The following is a 19,131-nucleotide window of genomic DNA, read 5'->3' as shown; positions in this document are numbered from 1 at the left end:
AGACAAACCGTATTTGTAAGGATATGACTGCTTAATTTAAGTGATGTGTGGTGAGATTGGCCGAAGTTTTTGTGAACGGGCATTCGAAAACAAATTAGTAATTGGAACGCATTAATAACTGCCAGCTCGGTTATATTTGTTCAAGTTGCACCCAATCTTCCCATTCATTACAGCTGCGTTTTCTGCGCAAACAGAACCCCATTGATTTAATAACCTGAAGTGAGTCGCTTTCACCAGCAGATGGAGTTCCTGGGTCTTTGTTTACGAGACATCCCAAAACCAGAGGAAACGCGTTTCTGCTCGCCCGTGATCGGAAGCTGAAACGGGGGAACAGACGCTTGTGTTTCGGCGAGAATCGGGTGGGATCCAAACAGGTAAGCCTGGACAATTTAAAGACTAGATAGTCTTGTACAAGCGGATAGAACAAACATTAAAAAGATAGCAATTGTAACTGGTTAATATGTCAGTTGTCAGAAGGTCGATTGGGGCTTTTTGATGAGTAATTATAGTCACTAGCTCGGTGGTCGCTATCTACCGTTAGCTTAGCTTGTTAGCCAGCTAGCTGCTACCTATGTTCTCGAGTGCGGATTAGCTTTAGCTACAGTGGCTACGGGAAATAGACAACGAGACACTTTATTGTCTTTACAGTTTATTTTCATTTTCTCGACGGAGCTGTTGAGATTACAACTAAAAATGGCGTTTTCATTTATTAACATTGCCGACTTTCGGGACAATGAGCAATATTTTAGCAGATAAGAGCTGAGCTGGCGCATATAATGGTTGCTGTTGGCTGAAAGGATTTTTGGCTGATAGCAATCTGTCTTGAACTTAACAATAACACCATTCATATAAACCGGAAACGATACAAACCTTTAATCGACTGTAAAAACACTCGAATCTTAATGTGCATTGACACTTACACAGATGTCGGTCAGATTAAACTTCGACTGCCATTTCGGCGGCTGACAATATTTTGCTTTTCATCAATAACATTAGCTAGCCATAGCAGCTAGCTGCGTATGTTTGCAACTTCACAGATTTATTGTATGAATTGTATTTAGCTCACATTAATAACTGTTACCGTAAGGTGCCTTCATCAGTTTCCGATAACTGTACGTATTTCATGTGTTATGTTGTTTTTAAAGACGAACAATTGTTTAAATTCGCCTAAATGGCATAAACGATTAGGTGTTTATTCGTGTGAATTGCACATCGTTTCTGTGGAAAATGCTTTGACCTCGGCGAAGAGCAATATTTACTCGTGGAAACTGATACTGCTCGGTATTTTGACCCCTTCGGTTAAAGCAATGCATTTTTTATGAATGTGGACCTCTGTTTGCTGTCCCACCTGTTCTTCTGTGCAAAGAAGCAGACAATTAGGCGAGGTAACCGAGTCCAAGCCTGTCCTTCAGATGGTCAAATGGTGCCTCCACCCCCCCCCCCCCCCCCCCCCCCAGTATTGGCTGGAACTGTTTGTGAACGTGCCCAAAAAATCCAAAACAACATGTTCTGTTTGTTGCCCCCCCCCCCAAAGTTGAAATGAGATCTGTGATCTGCACAGTTGTTGTATCATCTATATTTAGTTAAGCTGTTTTTGTTGCCCCTTTTTTTCTAATAGTTGTCATTCATTAACAAGCTCCCTTCACAACACCGGAATGGGTATGTAACAAGAGACAGGGCAGACATTGCTGTAAGATGGGACAGAACACACCTGGGCACAGGGTGAATAAGTATGGCTGTCCCTAACAGATCAAGCAGGCTACCTGGCTCTGTGGATTGGCCCTTTATGAAGACAAATGAGCATTTTAATATTGTTCAGGATTTGAATGTGAAGTGTAGAGTCTTGAATGGCCTGTTTTCGTCATGAAATGGTCTCATTTCTTAATGAAGAAAAACAACTGAACTGATGCTACGTCTACCCCGGCTGTCCCAACGGGGCCTCTTAATGGGACTGTGCAAGAATAACAGAGTTGACTCTGGGGAATGGAAATATTGATTGTTAAAATTAGTTCAAGGTTACCATTTTTACAAAGACATTTGTACTTGGTATTAATCTGTAGGCAAACATTGCGCTTTAAAAATGCTTAAAATAATCTTGATACCTATGGGTCAGCACCTAGCCCGATACAAAGGCTGACCCGGTGTGATATGCTTACAGAGGTACAGATAGATTATTGATCTATACTTTTTTGCCATGATTGTGTCTTTATTTGATGACTTAGAGTTTTGTTTTTATCGTTTTGTATATAAGGGGAAACGTGCAGTGGTATGAGGACACTCGTCAACACGGTTTCCTTATCAATGATCAATTTAGGTGTATAGCCATTTCACCTCTCACATTTAGCATTATTTTCATTATTACTAGACACACTGTACAATAAACTGCATTCATTTTGAATCTGGCTTTCCTCTTTGACTCTTACCACTGCACACCTAACAGTTTTAAGGTCCTAACATACACACAGACCTCAGGATGTCTGCACTGTCATAGTCACTCGTCTATACACTAGTGTCATAGCAGGATGTACAATTGTGTTTATGCAGGCTAAACAAGCGAAAGACATGTCCGCATCTACCAAGTTAGGTAGCGATTTGTATAAGCCACACTACTGGCGGACAGCAGTCTGTGCATAACCGTTAGCACGGTGGAAAGGTTAAAACACTACTTTGGAATCAGATGACCGAGATTTCATTAAATTAATCCCGTTCCAGTAGCACCGGGTAAGACGACACGCGTTCCTTCGCCACTCAGATACTTCCACTGTTTGGTTTGCGGAGGGGTTTCTTACAGTTGGCGACCTTGGTGTGTCTAGGTTTTGACGTATTCATACCCACATATTGTCTGATTGATTTACGTCCTTGTGATCTTCAGATTGATCTCTTTCTGCATAGAATCTTTAGGACAGTTGTATTCATGAGATTTTTCCATAGGACGGAGTGTAGCAAGTGTAAGAACTAGATTGACGAAGTTACGGTTCCATTCGGTCGAACTGTCGTTGCCTGAGCAGTCTGACCATTGCTTGATATATCCACTGTTAAGGATACAGAAAGTATGTAAAAGTTGTAGTCGCGATAGAGCGTCAATCTGTATGTATGTATTACGATGTTGTGAGCTGAAGGAGTTAAAATGCAAAGGGAGATGGCGCCCCCAAGTGGCAGGGGTTATTATGCAGTGTCTGATCACATTGGTGTTTGTTTATTCTCCAGGGTATTACCCGCGTGGTAGAAGTCGAGACTCGCAGGATCATCGTCACGCCTTCACAGGTACGCAGCAACGTGACTGTCTGAATGTGGCTTTTGGTCCCTGATTAAAACGCTTTTGGTCCCTGTGTCACATGATGGAGGTCCCTACTGTTACACTGCTGCCTCTTTCTTTATTTGATGTTTGTAATTTGTTTGTCTACTGTCTTGTGCAACTGTGTAACTTTGTGTTTCATGTCAGGTCCCCCTTGCCAAAGAGATTTCGATCTCAATGCGGTTTTTCCTGGTTAAATAAAGGTTAAATAAAAAACGCTTTTGGTCCCAGTGTCCCATGATGGTGGTCCTTGTTTTAAACTCTTTTGGTCCCTGTGTCTCGTGGTGGAGGCCCCTGATTTAAACGCGTGTTCCCGTCCACAGCCCGGGATCGGACCAGGCTGGGAGCGGCTGGCCGCAGCGGGACGAGGGGCTGGGTTGAGGGGCTGCGGACGGTTCCCATGTCAGCCCGTAACGGGTCAGCGAGTGATGCAGAGTGCCGGATCTCCGAGGATGGCCCCGCCCTGGAGGACGTGGAGCTGACGGAGCTGGGACCTCTGATGGAGGGGGTCACAGCGGAGGTGCGGTTGGCTTACAAACGCTTACAGATTTGGGCGAATGAAGGAAACTGGGTTAGATTTATGTACGTGTATCTCAAACGTCTGTTTGATTTGCGCTAATTATTTAGGCCTCTGCCCTCCCTGATGATGAGGAGGATGAAGATGAAGGGGGGCGCGGGATGACCCTCCCCCTGCAAGCTCACCACGCGATGGAGAAAATGGAGGAGTTTGTGTATAAGGTAGGACCCGTGACCCCTGCTGTGCCTGCTGGTAGAGACCGTACAGGGTTAATGGGTGTGTGGCGGTGGGAGTTTTGGAAGGTCACAGGTAGACCCCGTACAGGGTGACTAGGTGGTGACTGGGTGTTTGGAGGTGGGAGTTTGCGAAGGTCGCTGGCAGAGACTGTACAAGGTGACTGGGTGGTGACTGGGTATTTGGAGGTGGGAGTTTGCGAAGGTCGCTGGCAGAGACCGTACAGGGTGACTGGGTGTTTGTTATTCCAGGTTTGGGAAGGCCGCTGGAGGGTGATCCCATACCACGTCCTGCCCGAGTGGCTGAAGGACAACGACTACCTGCTCCACGGGCACCGCCCACCCATGCCCTCCTTCCGCGCCTGCTTCGGGAGCATCTTCCGGATCCACACGGAGACCGGCAACATCTGGACACACCTGCTGGGTGAGTCAGGAACGTGGTGGAACGCACGCGTGTTTACGTTGCCCTTGCTTGCAGAAACTTGCAGATGTTTGCTCCAGCAACCACCCTGGGTGTCTTTGAAGTAGTCGGAGTCTTTGTGTTAAAAAAAGAAAGGAAAAAAATCAGTTTTAATACTGCAGGTGCTTACGGTCACGGCTGATTGCTCCATGATCTAGACAACAGCCATGGGTGATCCTGTTAAGGCACTGTTCCAGTGTGTGGATGGGCCCCAGAAGTCTGCCATCAAAATGGAACCATGATAGTTCTGATTCGCGGGGCAACGCACACCTCGTAGGAGGACCTATGAGCCGCTGCTCCAGGTGCATGCTGGGAGGTGACCGCTGTGTGTTGTGTATCCGCAGGGCTGGTCCTGTTCCTGTTCCTGGGCACGCTCACCATGCTGCGGCCCAACATGTCCTTCACCGCACCCCTGCAGGAGAAGGTGGTGTTTGGGACGTTCTTCCTGAGCGCCGTCCTGTGCCTCAGCTTCTCCTGGCTCTTCCACACCGTCTACTGCCACTCCGAAAAAGTCTCCCGCACCTTCTCCAAGTAAGACACGCCCCCCACCCAGGAGCTGCCAGTGTACACCCGCCAAACTCTGCTGCCCAGAGGCAGGGCGGGGTGGTGATGTTCCTTGTGATGGGATGGGTGCCCTTCCCGTTCTGCAGACTTGAAAGATGGCAGTAATTAGTGTGTGTGTGTATTCTCTTCTATTTTAGGCTCCGTATGGTTTTAGGAGAGAGCACAGCTGCCTGGCTGGGTAAAATGAGGGTCCCCCAAGGTGCCCTGGCTGTGTCTGAGGGGCCCCTAGGTGCCCTGGTTGTGTTTGAGGGTCTCCCGAGGTGCCCTGGCTGTGTTTGAGGGGCCCCTAGGTGCCCTGGTTGCGTTTGAGGGCTCCTGGTTACATTTGAAGGCCTCCCCGGGGCCTCCAGAGTGACAGTGATCTCTATGTCTCAGGCTGGATTACTCAGGCATCGCTCTGCTGATCATGGGCTCCTTCGTCCCCTGGCTGTACTACTCCTTCTACTGCTCCCCTCAGCCACGCCTCATCTACCTCTGCATCGTCTGTGTGCTCGGCATCGCCGCCATCGTCGTGGCCCAATGGGACCGCTTCTCCACCCCCCGGCACCGGCCCACCCGAGCAGGTCAGTTCAGGGTTCCCCTGGAGTCTCGCTTTGGTTCCACTGTGGTTCCGCTGTGGTTTTGCTTGCAGGTTAGGTAGTCATTGTCATGGCCTAATCACATTGTGAATGCAGTTGCCAGTACCTAGCCAATGCAATACAATACGATAGCAAATGAACAAATCAAACGGTTGGTTGACTCACTCACCGAACTTGATTGTCTTCAGTGAAGATTAAAAGGAGTGTGGTAGGGCGGCAGTGTAATATGGGGATTAGGGAACTGGGCTTGTCACTCAAATGCTGTGGCATGGATTCCCAGCTGGGGCACTGTCATTGTACCCTTGAGCAAAGTACTTAGTCTTGAATTGAGTACTTAGTTGAATATTTTGTTGAATTGCTTCAATAAAATATCCAACTGTATAAATGGACGGGATAAGTGTTTTCTAAATGCCATAAAATAATAAAATGTCATATAAATGAGAGTGAACAGCCACAATTTGATGAAACAAATATCTGCCATAGTCGTATTAAGCATGCAGAAACCCATTTATGGGTGAGAAACTGGTGTGTTTGGTGACCCCCCTGCAAACCCACCCTGCTGGCCCCTTCTGCCCCGTCCATAGGAGTCTTCATGGGCCTGGGACTGAGCGGGATTGTACCTACGATGCACTTCACCATAGCCGAGGGCTTTGTGAAGGCCACCACGGTGGGCCAGATGGGCTGGTTCTACCTGATGGGCGCCATGTACATAACAGGAGCTGGGCTCTACGCCGCCAGGATCCCCGAGCGCTACTTCCCTGGGAAGTGTGACATCTGGGTACGTCTGCCGTCCGTCCGCACGCACACACGCACACGCGCACGCGCACGCGCACACACACACGCACACGCCTGACTGCTGGGGCTGGGGCTGGGGCTGGGGCTGGGGCTGGGGCTGGGCTCATTGAACTGGGTCTGGCTTTCGAATCTCTGGATTGGCCTAAGGGGGGTTAGGACTTCACAGGGTGGGTTAGGTTTGACATCAAGCCCCGCCCTCCTGCAGTCTGCAGTCATGTGACCAGCTCTCTTCATTGTACCATGCTGGTAGGGTATGTCAGCTGCACCCATGCCATGTTCTTTGACCCTGTATTCTCTCCCTCTCTCCCTCGCGCTCTCTCTCTCTCGCTCTCTCCCTGTAGTTCCAGTCTCACCAGATCTTCCATGTCCTGGTCGTGGCCGCAGCCTTCATCCACTTCTACGGCGTTTCGAACCTGCAGGAGTTCCGTTATGGGCTGGAAGGGGGCTGTACTGATGACACGCTGCTCTAAGGGGGGCGGGGGGGGGGGAGAGGGGCGTGAAGGAAGGCCCGCCCCCTCCTGGGGTTCCGTTTCGGTTTGGGACAATCAAATAAAGGGCGACCGATTGTCGAAACAGGGGGAACAGATTTTAAAAGTTGTTAACTCTGTAAAACTAATATAAATGTATATGTATAAGGATTAGGTGTTTTTGCGGGTGTAAATCTCTGCTGTAGTTCCTGTGGAGTGTGGTGGGGGGGCGTCGACGGACTTGCTTTTTTTGTGGGAGACGGTTATCTGGCTCCACCCATAATGTTAACCCCTGAACCGCTGGTGAGCTTTGGCAGGCAGGAGTAGTTTAGCAGTTACTTGGTAATCCCTGGGAGAATGGTCCTCTTCGTACAAGGTGGGGGTTGGTGGTGGTGGTGGTGGGGGTGGGGGGTGGGGGGGGGGGGGACTGCCCTGTGAGCTTTCTGCCCATCAGCAGCTGGTCCTGGATCAGTCTATCCAAACCCATTTCTACAGCACATTGTACAAATGTTGTTGTGTAGGAGAAAACAACGAACTGATTCAGGATCAGTGCTTTGGAGCAGACTCATTTGCACCTTCCAGTGGTGGAGACGGCTTTGTGTTTAGCCTCTTAGGCTGTTTATCTTCTTCAAAAAACCAGGTGTCTTTTGTTACATAAATACTAGTTTGGTTCACCCTACTGAGGAAGAGGAGGAAAAGACAGACTTGAAATTTAAAGACCTTGTGCAGTCGTTTGTGATGAATCGTTTCTCATGCTGGTTAAGGTGAAGCAAAATTATGTGGACATTAAAGATGACAATCTCTGTCTATGTTTAAACCCCCTGAAAGGGCATTACTTGTGTTGTAACTGGCAAAAAAAAAAAAATGATTGGCATGGATGGACAGAGGTTTCTCTGGAATGGCCCAATCCTTTGTATTGGTGTGGCATTCAGACCACTGTTTTTAAGAAGGTTCTTTGTCACCTCTGGCACCTTCATTTACTGTACATGTGTGCATCCATTGACTGACATGATCTTGTTTCATTATATTCCATACTTGTAAAAAGGGTATTAAAATCACTGCACAGGGTCTTTTGAGTGATGGCAACCAACAGTGCACGTGGCCTTTAGAGGCCTGCAGTAATAATAATAATAATAAGAAGAATAAGAATAAGAGTACCATTATCATAGGTAAGATTCAGAAGTGTGGCATTGTCCTCGGGGGAAATGCAGTTGTTGGCTGGACTCTGCTGTTGGTAGTGAACACAGTGTTCCTCCAGTGAGTGTGGAGTCATGGAAACTGAGAATGTGTGAAATGTGAGCTGAGTAAGCAGACCTGGACCTTCGCTAAATAATGCAGAGTAGTGACGGGTTTTAGTGAACGCCATCTAATGATATAACTCCTACACAGAGAACGGCAACATGATGATCCAATGATATAACTCCTACATAGGGAATGCAACACGAAGATCCAATAATATAACTCCTACATAGGGAATGCAACACGAAGATCCAATAATATAACTCCTACATAGAGAATGGCAACATGAAGATCCAATTATATTACTCCTACTTTGGGAACGGCAACACAAAGATCCAATGATATAACTCCTACTTTGGGAGTGGCAACACTTTAGGTTGGCCCTCTAACTTGCCAGAAGTTCTTAGTCATTTAAAGTACACACTTCACACTGTTTAATGACCCAGCTTCACTGTGGCTGGGCTGACATGAAATATGGCAAAGTTGTGTAGCGTTAGAATGCCGGTAGACCACAAGGTCCATAGCCATCTTGTAAAATGGAGTCATTTGATTTTACGTAGAGAAGCAAGTATTGTGAAATGTCCAAGCTTACGTTGTCTGATTAACCTTGAGGTCAGTGAATTGGCACAAGTCACACTAATCTGGCATTATAATTATTTTAGCAAATTTTACATATTTTAGCAGGTTTTGCATATTTTAATATTTTCTTGTGCGTATGCACAGTAGTAGTAATATTTGATGGACATCATCATTATATGAAAGCCTCTGCTGAATTCTCATCCATAGTGAAGTAACGACTATGTATCATTAAATATAATGAAGCAATGAACAAAATGGCTAAAGTCTTGGCAAGTTTTAAATCATGTAGTTTGTGATAAGTATTTATTTCTGTTAATATTCCTATTACTCAGGCCAGTAGAAATAGCTTTCAAAAAACAAAAAGAAAAAAAAAGGTGGTAGTGGGGGAGGGGTTAATATTGTAACAGCCAGGTCCAAAATGTTTGAAACTATTTTATTTTCTCTTTCATTCTTTTTGTTTTAACCTTTTTTTACTCTGGCACAAGATGGGGTCAACTGTATCCAAACTCATTATTATTATTAAGAATTTTTCAATTGCAGTGTGTTAAGTTTGTTAGCTTCAGGTTGGGTGTAGGCAAAGACATCCATTTCTGCACACATGTTGAGTGGGGTCCTTTTGCACAGTCATATATCAGAGTCTTGTTCACTTAAATGTACTATGTTATAATAAATATTTATCAGTGCAAAACTGGGAAACTGTCTGGAGTCACTGTGGGGGGGAAAATGTGGTTCTCTACCAGTCCTGTTGCAATATTTGCATCTTCTTCACCACCACCCTTAAAAGGACAAGCACAAGCAAGAAGTGCAAAACTGTTCCTAGGGAATATATTTGGGCAACTAACTACGCATGGAATGTATGGTTTAAAAAAAAAAAAAATACTGCCACTACTGCCAGTCTGAACTGTCTGTTTTTTTTTTCAAATGAAATGGCCCCCGTGACCAAAATGGAAAAGCTATAAAACAATGAATGATGACAATGTCTTGTCTCAGTCCAAGCACTAGAGGGCACCACTGCACGATGAATATACATATATTCCATATACTGTATTGGTTCATTACATTTCTGTGACCGAAGACATTTACCATAAAAATCATCTATTGCACTACAGTGTAAGCATCCCTCCTTCCCTGCGCTTAGACTGAATCTACAACAGAATGTTGACCTGCCAGTATGGTAACTGCAGGTAAAAGCCAATGAAAAGGCACTACTTGTCCTGGCTTCAGTCATGTTTGGTGGGGCTCTTTCGCAGGGGCTATTATTATGGTCATACGCAGTTGCCGTAGACTAAGGCTATGAACAATCAGTAGAACCAATACCTACAGACCACCCAGGGCGTGCTATTCAATATACAGTGCATAATCCGTAACCCATTTCTTATAACTCGCTCTTGGGCGAATCAATGTTGTGTGCGTCCACTGGAAAGTGAAGGCGGTCATCACAGCGGAACCGATAACAAAATAGGATTCGTTTCCAGACGGAAGGGGGGAGCTGTGCGTTCGACTAGCATTGTCAAGTCAGCCAGGCTAGCGATGCTGTTCCACGCACAAAACCTCTCATATATTTGTATGAAATATACCCATAAAGTTAATCAGATGTAGTGAAGTGTCTCTATATAACAGCGTTTAGCTACTACGAACGAATTGATTCCTTAGCAGCAAGTGAATTAACTAATCAGGACAGACTTGCAGGTGAGAGCAAAACGACGTCGACGTAGCAGTTCCTCGTTAAAATTACAAAAAAGGTTGGCGTTTATAATTACCCATCGATAAACCACACAAACTGAAATGGAAAACTGTGGAACTATTTCGGGTGATGAAGGATGCGCCGACTTATCCAAGCTGGTGTCTGAGGACGGGAAAAACGCCAAGTCCGTGCTGTGCCAGCGGTGTGGCTCCAAGGTTCTGTGTCCGGGAGTGGCGGTACTTGCTGAGAAGGAGGTGGGTACAGCTAGCTCGCTAAACTGCCCGCTTGTTTGGATGTGTGTCTGTCTGTCGCCATTCCGTTTGAAGCTCTGTACGTAAAATGTCATTAGTACTTATTTCGAAGTTGCCTGACCATGTAATGTGGCGAGTTTGCAGTTTTAAATCCTGCACGATTAAGCTTGTTTTGTAGCCTATAGCCAATTGTGAGCTGCGGCCGACGTGCGTATTCTGCAACTGCCGTCTCTTCAGCAGGACGTGGATGTTTGTGATAATAGTCCTTTGATATAATTTAAAGATAAAGATTAATACTTCCCCCCCAAATAAGCATAAGAAAATAAACCTATAAGCATGTAAATGGATCAGTTCTGTAATGTCTTAACTTCAAATTCACTCCTGGAATAATACATGTTTTTAAAAACAAATATTTATTATGTTAATAATGAGTATTATTATCACTGGGCAAACACAGATGTAGAGGTGACTGATTAAATGTGATGTGCCATGTTTTGGTAATTAACACGGTCTCTAAGACCAATACATTGGATTTTGGTTCAGATCCTTATGTAGTGGGCAGTAGAAAATCTGAATGAAACAGACTAATTATCACTGTATTCCTTTCGTTTTTTGGGTATAACAACTAAACATTGTGTTTTCATTGCAAAGCACCTATCTTATTAATGCTGTTTTTATTAACAATTGACACCATTGTGCCAACCAGCTGTTCCTGCCCTCTATGCGGAAGAAGACGGGCATCAGCCAGGTGGAAGGGACCGTGGACGGGGACACGCTAACAGCACACTGGCTGGTGGATGACATGTACACCTTCGAGAACGTGGGCTTCACCAAGGACGTGGGCAAGGTCAAGTACCTGATCTGTGCGGACTGTGAGATCGGCCCAATCGGCTGGCACTGCCTGGACGAGAAGAAGAGCTTCTACGTGGCACTGGAGAGGGTCAACCACGCTTGATGGTTCACCCGGACAGTGGGCAGCACCAATGAGAGCGGGGGGAAGGGGGACTCGAGAACCGCTTGTGCCAACTCCTTTTTGGGCATGGGGTGGGGCTTGTTCGGCAGGGTCCCTCGTTTCCCTGTCATCCGCGGATTGACTTGAGGTGTTTTTCCCTCTTTCCTGTACCTTTCGATCGTTTACTCATTCCCTTGAAATGGAAAACAGTGTGTAAGTGAAAGCGATAACTCCTACTTGAATGGCTTTCTTTTTTCCCCCAATTCTCTATTTGAAACAGTTAATAGATTAAGTCCAATAAGTAGCCCTGTTGCTTGGCCTTCGTTTTTGGGTTTTGCCTAACAGCGTTTGTACTCTTGCTTTTAGCTGTTCACTGCCTCTCTCCCTGTGGAAGACTGGCAGTTGGCAGGACCAATCGAATGAGCCGCAGCGTTCCTGGAGCTCTGTCGGATGGCACTGCCAGTTCAGCTGGTCTGTCTAACTGTTTAATCCAGAAGACATCCTCTGGGTTTTCTCCCGCCCCTTAAAGCTTTGCTGGCAGAAAACAGAATGCGGTTGAGTACATTTGCCAAAAAGTGCATCAAATGTATCAGTGCATATAATACATGTAATATCTAACTGAGAGGAGACATTATGTCTGTCATATGGGGAATTTGGAGGACGTGTGCATTGGTGTGGGTGTCACTGCTTTATTGCTGATGCGACATTAGCCTGTGGCTTCTGTTGTAATGATGCAGCAGTACACATTGCCTTACGTTACCTCTGACTGAAACAAAGGCGTACAGAACTTCCAGCCCCCCCCCCCCCCCATCCCCCCAGTGAGAATGCATATCGCCACTAACCTCTGGATGCGCACATGCTGCTTAATGCCGTCTGTACTGAAAGAATATTAAAATTTGCTCAAATCTGAGGTATTATCTTGTTATTTTCAAAGTTTCTGTCTGTGTCTAAGGAAGATTTTAAAATAAAATTTGAGTGTGTGTGTGTGTGGTAGGGAGCTAGGGAAAGAATTTTGTAGCACTTCTCTTCAAAAGATTATTTTATAAGCCTTTGGGGAAACAGAACTGTGCGCGCTAAGATAAAGACACTTGCTCACAGAATCCACTGCTTTGTTAAGTAAAGCACAATGCTGCTTTGAAGAGAGACTGAATATAGCTGTACCAGCTTCTGGTGTTGTCGCTTCTACAATTATTTATTCATACTGGACTAAAACCTCCTGCTAAACAAAGTTAGGTTTTTGAAGTCCCTGTGCTGTGCAATGGCTTTTTTTCCCTCTTAAATTTACACAAGAAAGAGAACAATAACTTTCCCCGACCCCAAATATATAAACAAGAAGATCTGAGTTTCTGATTGATGTGAAGTATGGCATTTCTGAACAACTGAGTCTGAGGTTGAACGCAGTGTGATCCCTGTCCCCATTCGGTAATGACTCTTGAAGTTCACTTCTGATTGGCTGCAGGCTAAACAGAAGCACTGCTAATTGGTTAAAATGTAAATGACACTGTTGCTTGCGTAAGCAACGTGGTCCTCAAACGTTAGTAGAACGTATAGGCAGACCAGCCCCAAATCTCTGACCAACTCTTTTTGTAATGCACAGCATAAGAACCTATTTCAGGATTTTTAAAAAACTGAATTTCAAACATCATCTGAGGAAAAATAGGCTTAATTACATTTGTTTTCTGTTATCCTTTGTGTTTAACCATTAAAGTTTTGACTGCACAGGGTCCTTCACAAAACTGCATTCCCATTTGTATTTGTTTTTTTTTTAATAAAAGTCATTTCCCCAAACAATCTTGTACAAATGATCTGCTTCAAGTCTATATTTAATTTAAAAAACATTTAATTCATTAAAATTTCTTAATATGTATGATGGGCCCTATAGTAAATTACCAGGGCACAGGAAAAAAGTTTTATTGTCTGACATGTTAGGTTCAAAAAAAGTGATCGATAAGATGCTTCTTGGTGATTATTTATTTATTGGAGTGCAAATTCTGATTAATCGAATAAACAGGATGTTTTCACTACGAGCTTTCTTGAAGGCGTCATTGCAATTGATGTGGCCAGCTAACCTTGAGCATCATATAAACAAAGATAGGCAACATTTCCCATCTTATCTACGTAAAAGTAAAAGGGTAACTTGTATGCCATTTTGTACATGAATAAATAAATAAAATAACCTAGTTTATTCATATGAAAGAAAAAAACGGACATTTCCAGGTTTGGAGGGAAATTCACTGGAGGCGCTCGCAGGCCTCAGTGCGCAGCGAACGTCAGTACGATGTTCCATTCTTCTCGGCCATTATAATACCTTCTGAAGATTCTATCCCCTTATGACTCTGACCAATCGCAGTGGTTTCACAATTCGAGTGTTGTGAAGTATGATTTCAAATACAAGCGCAGCTTATTATTTTATTTTAGTTGGCATGGACACGTCAGGATTCAAAAGCTAACAGAAGACATGAAATAAAATAGGTATATAATCGCCCTGGAACCAAAAGTTTAGTCACAAAACTTACCTTCCAGCGCACTGTAGTTACAGATTTCAACGAGGAAATGGTAAGCACCCTTTCTTTACTAGTTACGTGTTATTTTTCTATATCTAGCTAGTAGTAAGTTATCGGTAGCTCTGCAGGCAGGTTTTCGTGGCCACATATAGTGGACATGGCTTCAGTGGTAGAACTTGTCAACAGTTTAAATGGTCTGTTTGTTTCATCCCCAACAATTTGCGTGTTTTGCAGCGTGAGTGTATATCCATTCACGTGGGTCAGGCAGGAGTCCAGATAGGCAATGGGTGCTGGGAGCTGTACTGTCTTGAACACGGAATCCAGCCTGACGGCAGTATACCGAACGATTCCATAATTGGTGGCTCGGATGATTCCTACAACACCTTTTTCTGCGAGACGGGAGCTGGGAAGCGTGTTCCCAGGGCAGTTTTCGTGGACCTGGAGCCTACAGTCGTGGGTTTGTATATTTAGCTGGTCGTCCTTAAATCTCACTGGAATCGTAGATAAACTTGCTAGCTAGCTAAGTTATATAAGTTATATCGTTCATTAGCGTAGCATTGAACCATTTTCGTCTCTTCTGATTTGAAGTTTTGGTTTTAAGGAAACTTCAAATCAGAATGAGACGAACCTGGACTCAGAAACACATTTTTTCCTAAACCACCCATTTTCCCACGTTCTGATCGGAAGTGCTTTTGGTAAACAATTTTTTTTTCGCTCACAGATGAAGTCAGGTCTGGAAGATACAGACAGCTGTTCCACCCAGAGCAACTCATCTCGGGCAAGGAAGATGCAGCCAACAACTACGCCCGAGGGCACTATACCGTTGGGAAGGATATCGTTGACATAGTCCTGGAGCGCACCCGCAAACTGGTGTGTAATATTATTTGCAGCACTGGCGATACAGGTTGGCCTTTACTGCAATACACTGCCTGCCGCCTCCCACACACCGGGTGATTTCAGCTGTCACGTTAAACCGTGACGACCTGCAGTCGCTCCCGTTGTGCATATGTGAAATGGTGTGGTAGGCCTTTTCACAGTGGGTGCAGTCATATTGACATTGGGTTGTATGGGTTAACTATATACAGCACAAATTAGTGAAATTCACATGATGTTTCTCTATTTTTTGTTAGGCTACAGATAGTTGACTGGTCACATTTACATCATGAAGTGTGCTGTGTAGTAGCTCAATCTGCCTGTGTGTGTGAGAGAGAGAGATATAGAGGGGAGATAAAGTTTTGGAATCATTCAGAACTTTTTTAGTATGAAATAAATTAAAACATTTATTTATTTTTAGTATTTTTTTTGCTGAATCTAAATAGATAAACCTGAAAGTTTCAGTCTCCCCAAAAAAACAACCACTCCAGTTCTGGTGGATAGGTCACTTATAATCCATCAAATGGGACAGTGTGGAGCTGCAGCCCACAGAACTGTGTGGAGCCACTTCAGCCAAGGCCCCAGCAAAATGACTTTATGGCAATCAAACCTCCTGATAACTGTCAGGCTAATACGGTCGTTAGCATCATAAGTTTAAGAAAGAGACATATTTTACAGACTGAACTACAAACTACACACACCTACACACCAATCTAGCACACAGAACCCAGCCTGCCTTTATGCCTGTGATTGTTTTAGTACTGTTTTGCCTGTAAGATAATTGTTTGGACGCTGTGTGTTTTTGCTGTCAGGTTTCCAATTGCCCTCATGCCTCGCAGACACATTTCTACCTGCTCTGAATGCATTATTGTCCTTGATGGCCCAGCTATCTTGATAAGAATGTCAAATAAAAAAGGGTTTTCTCTCTTTTTTTCAGACAGAACAAACCACTGGGCTTCAGGGCTTCCTGATCTTTCACAGCTTTGGGGGGGGTACGGGGTCCGGCTTCACCTCCCTGCTGATGGAGCGCATGTCTGTGGACTACTGCAAGAAGTCCAAGCTGGAGTTCGCCATCTACCCGGCTCCCCAGGTGTCCACGGCCGTGGTGGAGCCCTACAACTCCATCCTGACCACGCACACCACCCTGGAGCACTCGGACTGCGCCTTCATGGTGGACAACGAGGCCATCTACGACATCTGCCAGCGCAACCTGGACATCGACCGCCCGTCCTACACCAACCTCAACCGGCTCATCGCCCAGATCGTCTCCTCCATCACCGCCTCGCTGCGGTTCGACGGCGCCTTGAACGTGGACCTCACCGAGTTCCAGACCAACCTGGTGCCCTACCCCCGCATCCACTTCCCTCTGGTCACCTACGCGCCCATAATCTCCGCCGAGAAGGCCTACCACGAGCAGCTGTCGGTCGCCGAGATCACCAACGCCTGCTTCGAGCCGGCCAATCAGATGGTGAAGTGCGACCCTCGCCACGGAAAGTACATGGCCTGCTGCATGCTGTACCGCGGCGACGTGGTGCCCAAGGATGTGAACGCCGCCATTGCCAACATCAAGGCCAAGCGAACCATCCAGTTTGTGGACTGGTGCCCCACCGGCTTCAAGGCGAGTGCAGTTTTAAAACCATGCAGAATTACCATCGTGGATGGCTTCATCAGTATCAGCATTAATGCATTCTTGTGAATTTGGGCAAAAATAATTCCTGTGATGTCTCAGATTTCCGCAAAATTTTCCACAAATAAAGCTCCCACGGAGGAAGGATATTTGATGCATATTTCAGATTTGGGTCACACGTTCTTTTTGAGAATCTACCAGTCAAAATGCCCATTTTTGGCATTTGTGTACGCAGACCGTTCTTGAAGACCCTGCCATTTTAAAAATGCACATTGTGCTGACTACACCTTGTCCACAGGTGCGCTTGAGCCCTACAGCTCTGTCTTGAGGGCTCACGCCACCCTGGAGCAGGGCGTGTCTCAGATTGTGTCTCCATGGACAGTCAGGTCATTTAATACGTTTCCCAGTGCAATCTCGGCGCTGAAAATCTGAGACGTCAAGGGGACTTTGTGTCCAAACCCGTAACGGAATCTCCAACACAGATTCAGGCTGGCCAGAATTACAATAAATATGTATTTGACTGAAAAACTGCAAAAAGAGAAGAAGTATAACAGCACCACCCCCCCCCTTCCCCTTCTATGTGCTGCCTGTCTTTCTCTCTCTCTCAGGTGGGAATCAACTACCAGCCTCCAACTGTGGTGCCAGGGGGAGACCTGGCCAAGGTGCAGAGGGCCGTGTGCATGCTGAGCAACACCACCGCCATCGCCGAGGCCTGGGCCCGCCTCGACCACAAGTTCGACCTGATGTACGCCAAGCGCGCCTTCGTGCACTGGTACGTGGGCGAGGGCATGGAGGAGGGCGAGTTCTCCGAGGCTCGTGAGGACCTGGCGGCCCTGGAGAAGGATTATGAGGAGGTGGGCGCGGACTCTGTGGATGCGGAGCTGGAGGAGCAAGACGAGTTCTGAGAGGAGGCCAGCGCTACCTCCCCCACAGCAGCTCGTAGGAGAGCTGCTCTGTCCTGTCTGCCCAATCTCTGTTTTCCTGTCAACACATTTACACACTCGTGCTGCTGTGTGCGCTGATGGTATTGATTCTGACTTACGTTCATTACGGAATTATGGATTGCAGATCTTTTATTTATTTATTTATTTTATTTTATTTTTTTGGACGTGCCCATCTCTGCACATCATACCTGCCGCGATCGCTTTTGAGTCATACAAAGTGATGGCACGTCAGTGCTGAAGGACTTGTGTGCTGTTGATTATCAATGTTGTTCCCTCCCTGAATAAAGAGTTCTCGTGCAAGCATTAAACATTTGTTTCCTAACATCCCTTGGTTTTTAAAGTTTTTAGTCTGCTTTGAACCAGTAAGTGCATTCACTTTTCAGTAAAAGAGGTGTGATAACTGCCTCACTGTTTTACTTGGCAGAAAATCAGAACAGCCATGAGAATCTATTTGTAATTCTCAGTCAATTTTGGATGGAACCAGGTATCTGAAAGAGCAGATGCTCCATATTTCAAAAGCAGTTGCACGATTTCACCACTTGGTGTCACTAATGGTAACAGTTTTCCCTGGATGCACATTTTAATAATAGTAATGAACAATTGAAGTTTTATGCATATGCGATTCTTTTGGCACATTGTCCATCTTTACATTATTGCTTAAGAATATCAGTATAAAAATAGTGTATTTGTTGCCATACATTGTTATCTCAATTATATTTTGACTTTTAAAAAAATATATATACAGCTTTTGGTTCTGCAATATCTGTCAAGCTTATAAGTTTTCAAGTTGAGCAAATAATGTAAACCAACTACAAGCAAGTCACAAAAATGTGGCTGTGGGCATAACCTATATGATACGCCTGCAGTTTAATTACAGCATAAGTTTCTTAACTGTCCCTTCTAGAACCAATGAAATTGGTTTATGGCTGGCACAAGTGAGCCAAGTAACCATTTGAAATCAGGCCACGAGAAATGTCCGCTCGAGGACAGGGTACCATTCTGGATATTGGTTAATTTAAAGTGGTTATTGAACTTGACCATGTTCTTTGCTGGAAAATATTATTTTCAATATTCAAAAAGTTTTAACTTTTTATTCTACAAATGATCCGTGTTCAAATAATCACAAACACCACTAGGTTGGATGTTGTATTATGGCAACTTCATGAAGTGCTACATTTGAATCGAAGAGAAGTGTTGTGGTCATAGAACGTGTTCTTAGAACTGCAAATACCAACAAAAAAGAAAGAAATAAAGTATTTAAAATTAAACGGACATCCGCACATGACATTTGGACATTTTTAATTGCTGTGTGTTTCCGTATGTGTGTTTTTTGTTTTATTTTTTATTTATATTTTGACCGTTCACAGAACGCATGAGATTTTATGGTGTTGCTATTTTGAAGCACCCTTCTGTTACGTAACACTGCATCACTTTAACTGTTATTGACGTATTAGATTACGTTTCTATACTGAACTGCTTTACACGATTTAATGCAACGTGTTTTAGTGTTTGATATTTGAAAATAAGTATGATATTTGAAAATAAGTATGAAACTTTTATTCATACAAT

General features: G+C 44.9%; 3 protein-coding genes across 3 annotated transcripts; all 3 read left to right on the top strand.

Annotated features, from left to right (window-relative positions):
- Positions 1-222: 222 nt before the first annotated feature.
- On the top strand, positions 223-9,423 carry adipor1a (adiponectin receptor 1a). The gene is made up of 9 exons (XM_064305572.1): positions 223-374; positions 3,208-3,264; positions 3,619-3,815; positions 3,923-4,033; positions 4,298-4,469; positions 4,850-5,036; positions 5,445-5,632; positions 6,232-6,425; positions 6,784-9,423. The coding sequence occupies exons 3-9, from the start codon at positions 3,696-3,698 to the stop codon at positions 6,910-6,912; spliced, it is 1,101 nt and encodes a 366-aa protein (XP_064161642.1). The 5' UTR covers positions 223-374; positions 3,208-3,264; positions 3,619-3,695; the 3' UTR covers positions 6,913-9,423.
- Positions 9,424-9,950: 527 nt separating this feature from the next.
- On the top strand, positions 9,951-12,524 carry rabif (RAB interacting factor). Its single transcript, XM_064305577.1, has 2 exons — positions 9,951-10,665; positions 11,369-12,524. The coding sequence occupies exons 1-2, from the start codon at positions 10,513-10,515 to the stop codon at positions 11,615-11,617; spliced, it is 402 nt and encodes a 133-aa protein (XP_064161647.1). The 5' UTR covers positions 9,951-10,512; the 3' UTR covers positions 11,618-12,524.
- Positions 12,525-13,942: 1,418 nt separating this feature from the next.
- On the top strand, positions 13,943-17,870 carry LOC135237970 (tubulin alpha chain, testis-specific-like). Its single transcript, XM_064305571.1, has 5 exons — positions 13,943-14,170; positions 14,353-14,575; positions 14,840-14,988; positions 15,929-16,609; positions 17,227-17,870. The coding sequence occupies exons 1-5, from the start codon at positions 14,168-14,170 to the stop codon at positions 17,521-17,523; spliced, it is 1,353 nt and encodes a 450-aa protein (XP_064161641.1). The 5' UTR covers positions 13,943-14,167; the 3' UTR covers positions 17,524-17,870.
- Positions 17,871-19,131: the final 1,261 nt, after the last annotated feature.

The sequence above is a fragment of the Anguilla rostrata genome, chromosome 13, assembly GCF_018555375.3.
Source record: "Anguilla rostrata isolate EN2019 chromosome 13, ASM1855537v3, whole genome shotgun sequence".
NCBI classification, from domain to species: domain Eukaryota; kingdom Metazoa; phylum Chordata; class Actinopteri; order Anguilliformes; family Anguillidae; genus Anguilla; species Anguilla rostrata.
This window is presented reverse-complemented; position numbering and strand designations above follow the sequence as displayed.

Coding starts and splice junctions, on each gene's coding strand:
- adipor1a (XM_064305572.1), top strand. CDS start 3,696: ATGTCAGCCCGTAACGGGTCAGCGAGTGATGCAGAGTGCCGGATCTCC. Junction 4,034..4,297: donor TGGAGGAGTTTGTGTATAAG/GTAGGACCCGTG, acceptor TTGTTATTCCAG/GTTTGGGAAGGCCGCTGGAG. Junction 4,470..4,849: donor CATCTGGACACACCTGCTGG/GTGAGTCAGGAA, acceptor GTGTATCCGCAG/GGCTGGTCCTGTTCCTGTTC.
- rabif (XM_064305577.1), top strand. CDS start 10,513: ATGGAAAACTGTGGAACTATTTCGGGTGATGAAGGATGCGCCGACTTA. Junction 10,666..11,368: donor CGGTACTTGCTGAGAAGGAG/GTGGGTACAGCT, acceptor TGTGCCAACCAG/CTGTTCCTGCCCTCTATGCG.
- LOC135237970 (XM_064305571.1), top strand. Junction 14,576..14,839: donor CCTGGAGCCTACAGTCGTGG/GTTTGTATATTT, acceptor TTTCGCTCACAG/ATGAAGTCAGGTCTGGAAGA. Junction 16,610..17,226: donor GGTGCCCCACCGGCTTCAAG/GCGAGTGCAGTT, acceptor TCTCTCTCTCAG/GTGGGAATCAACTACCAGCC.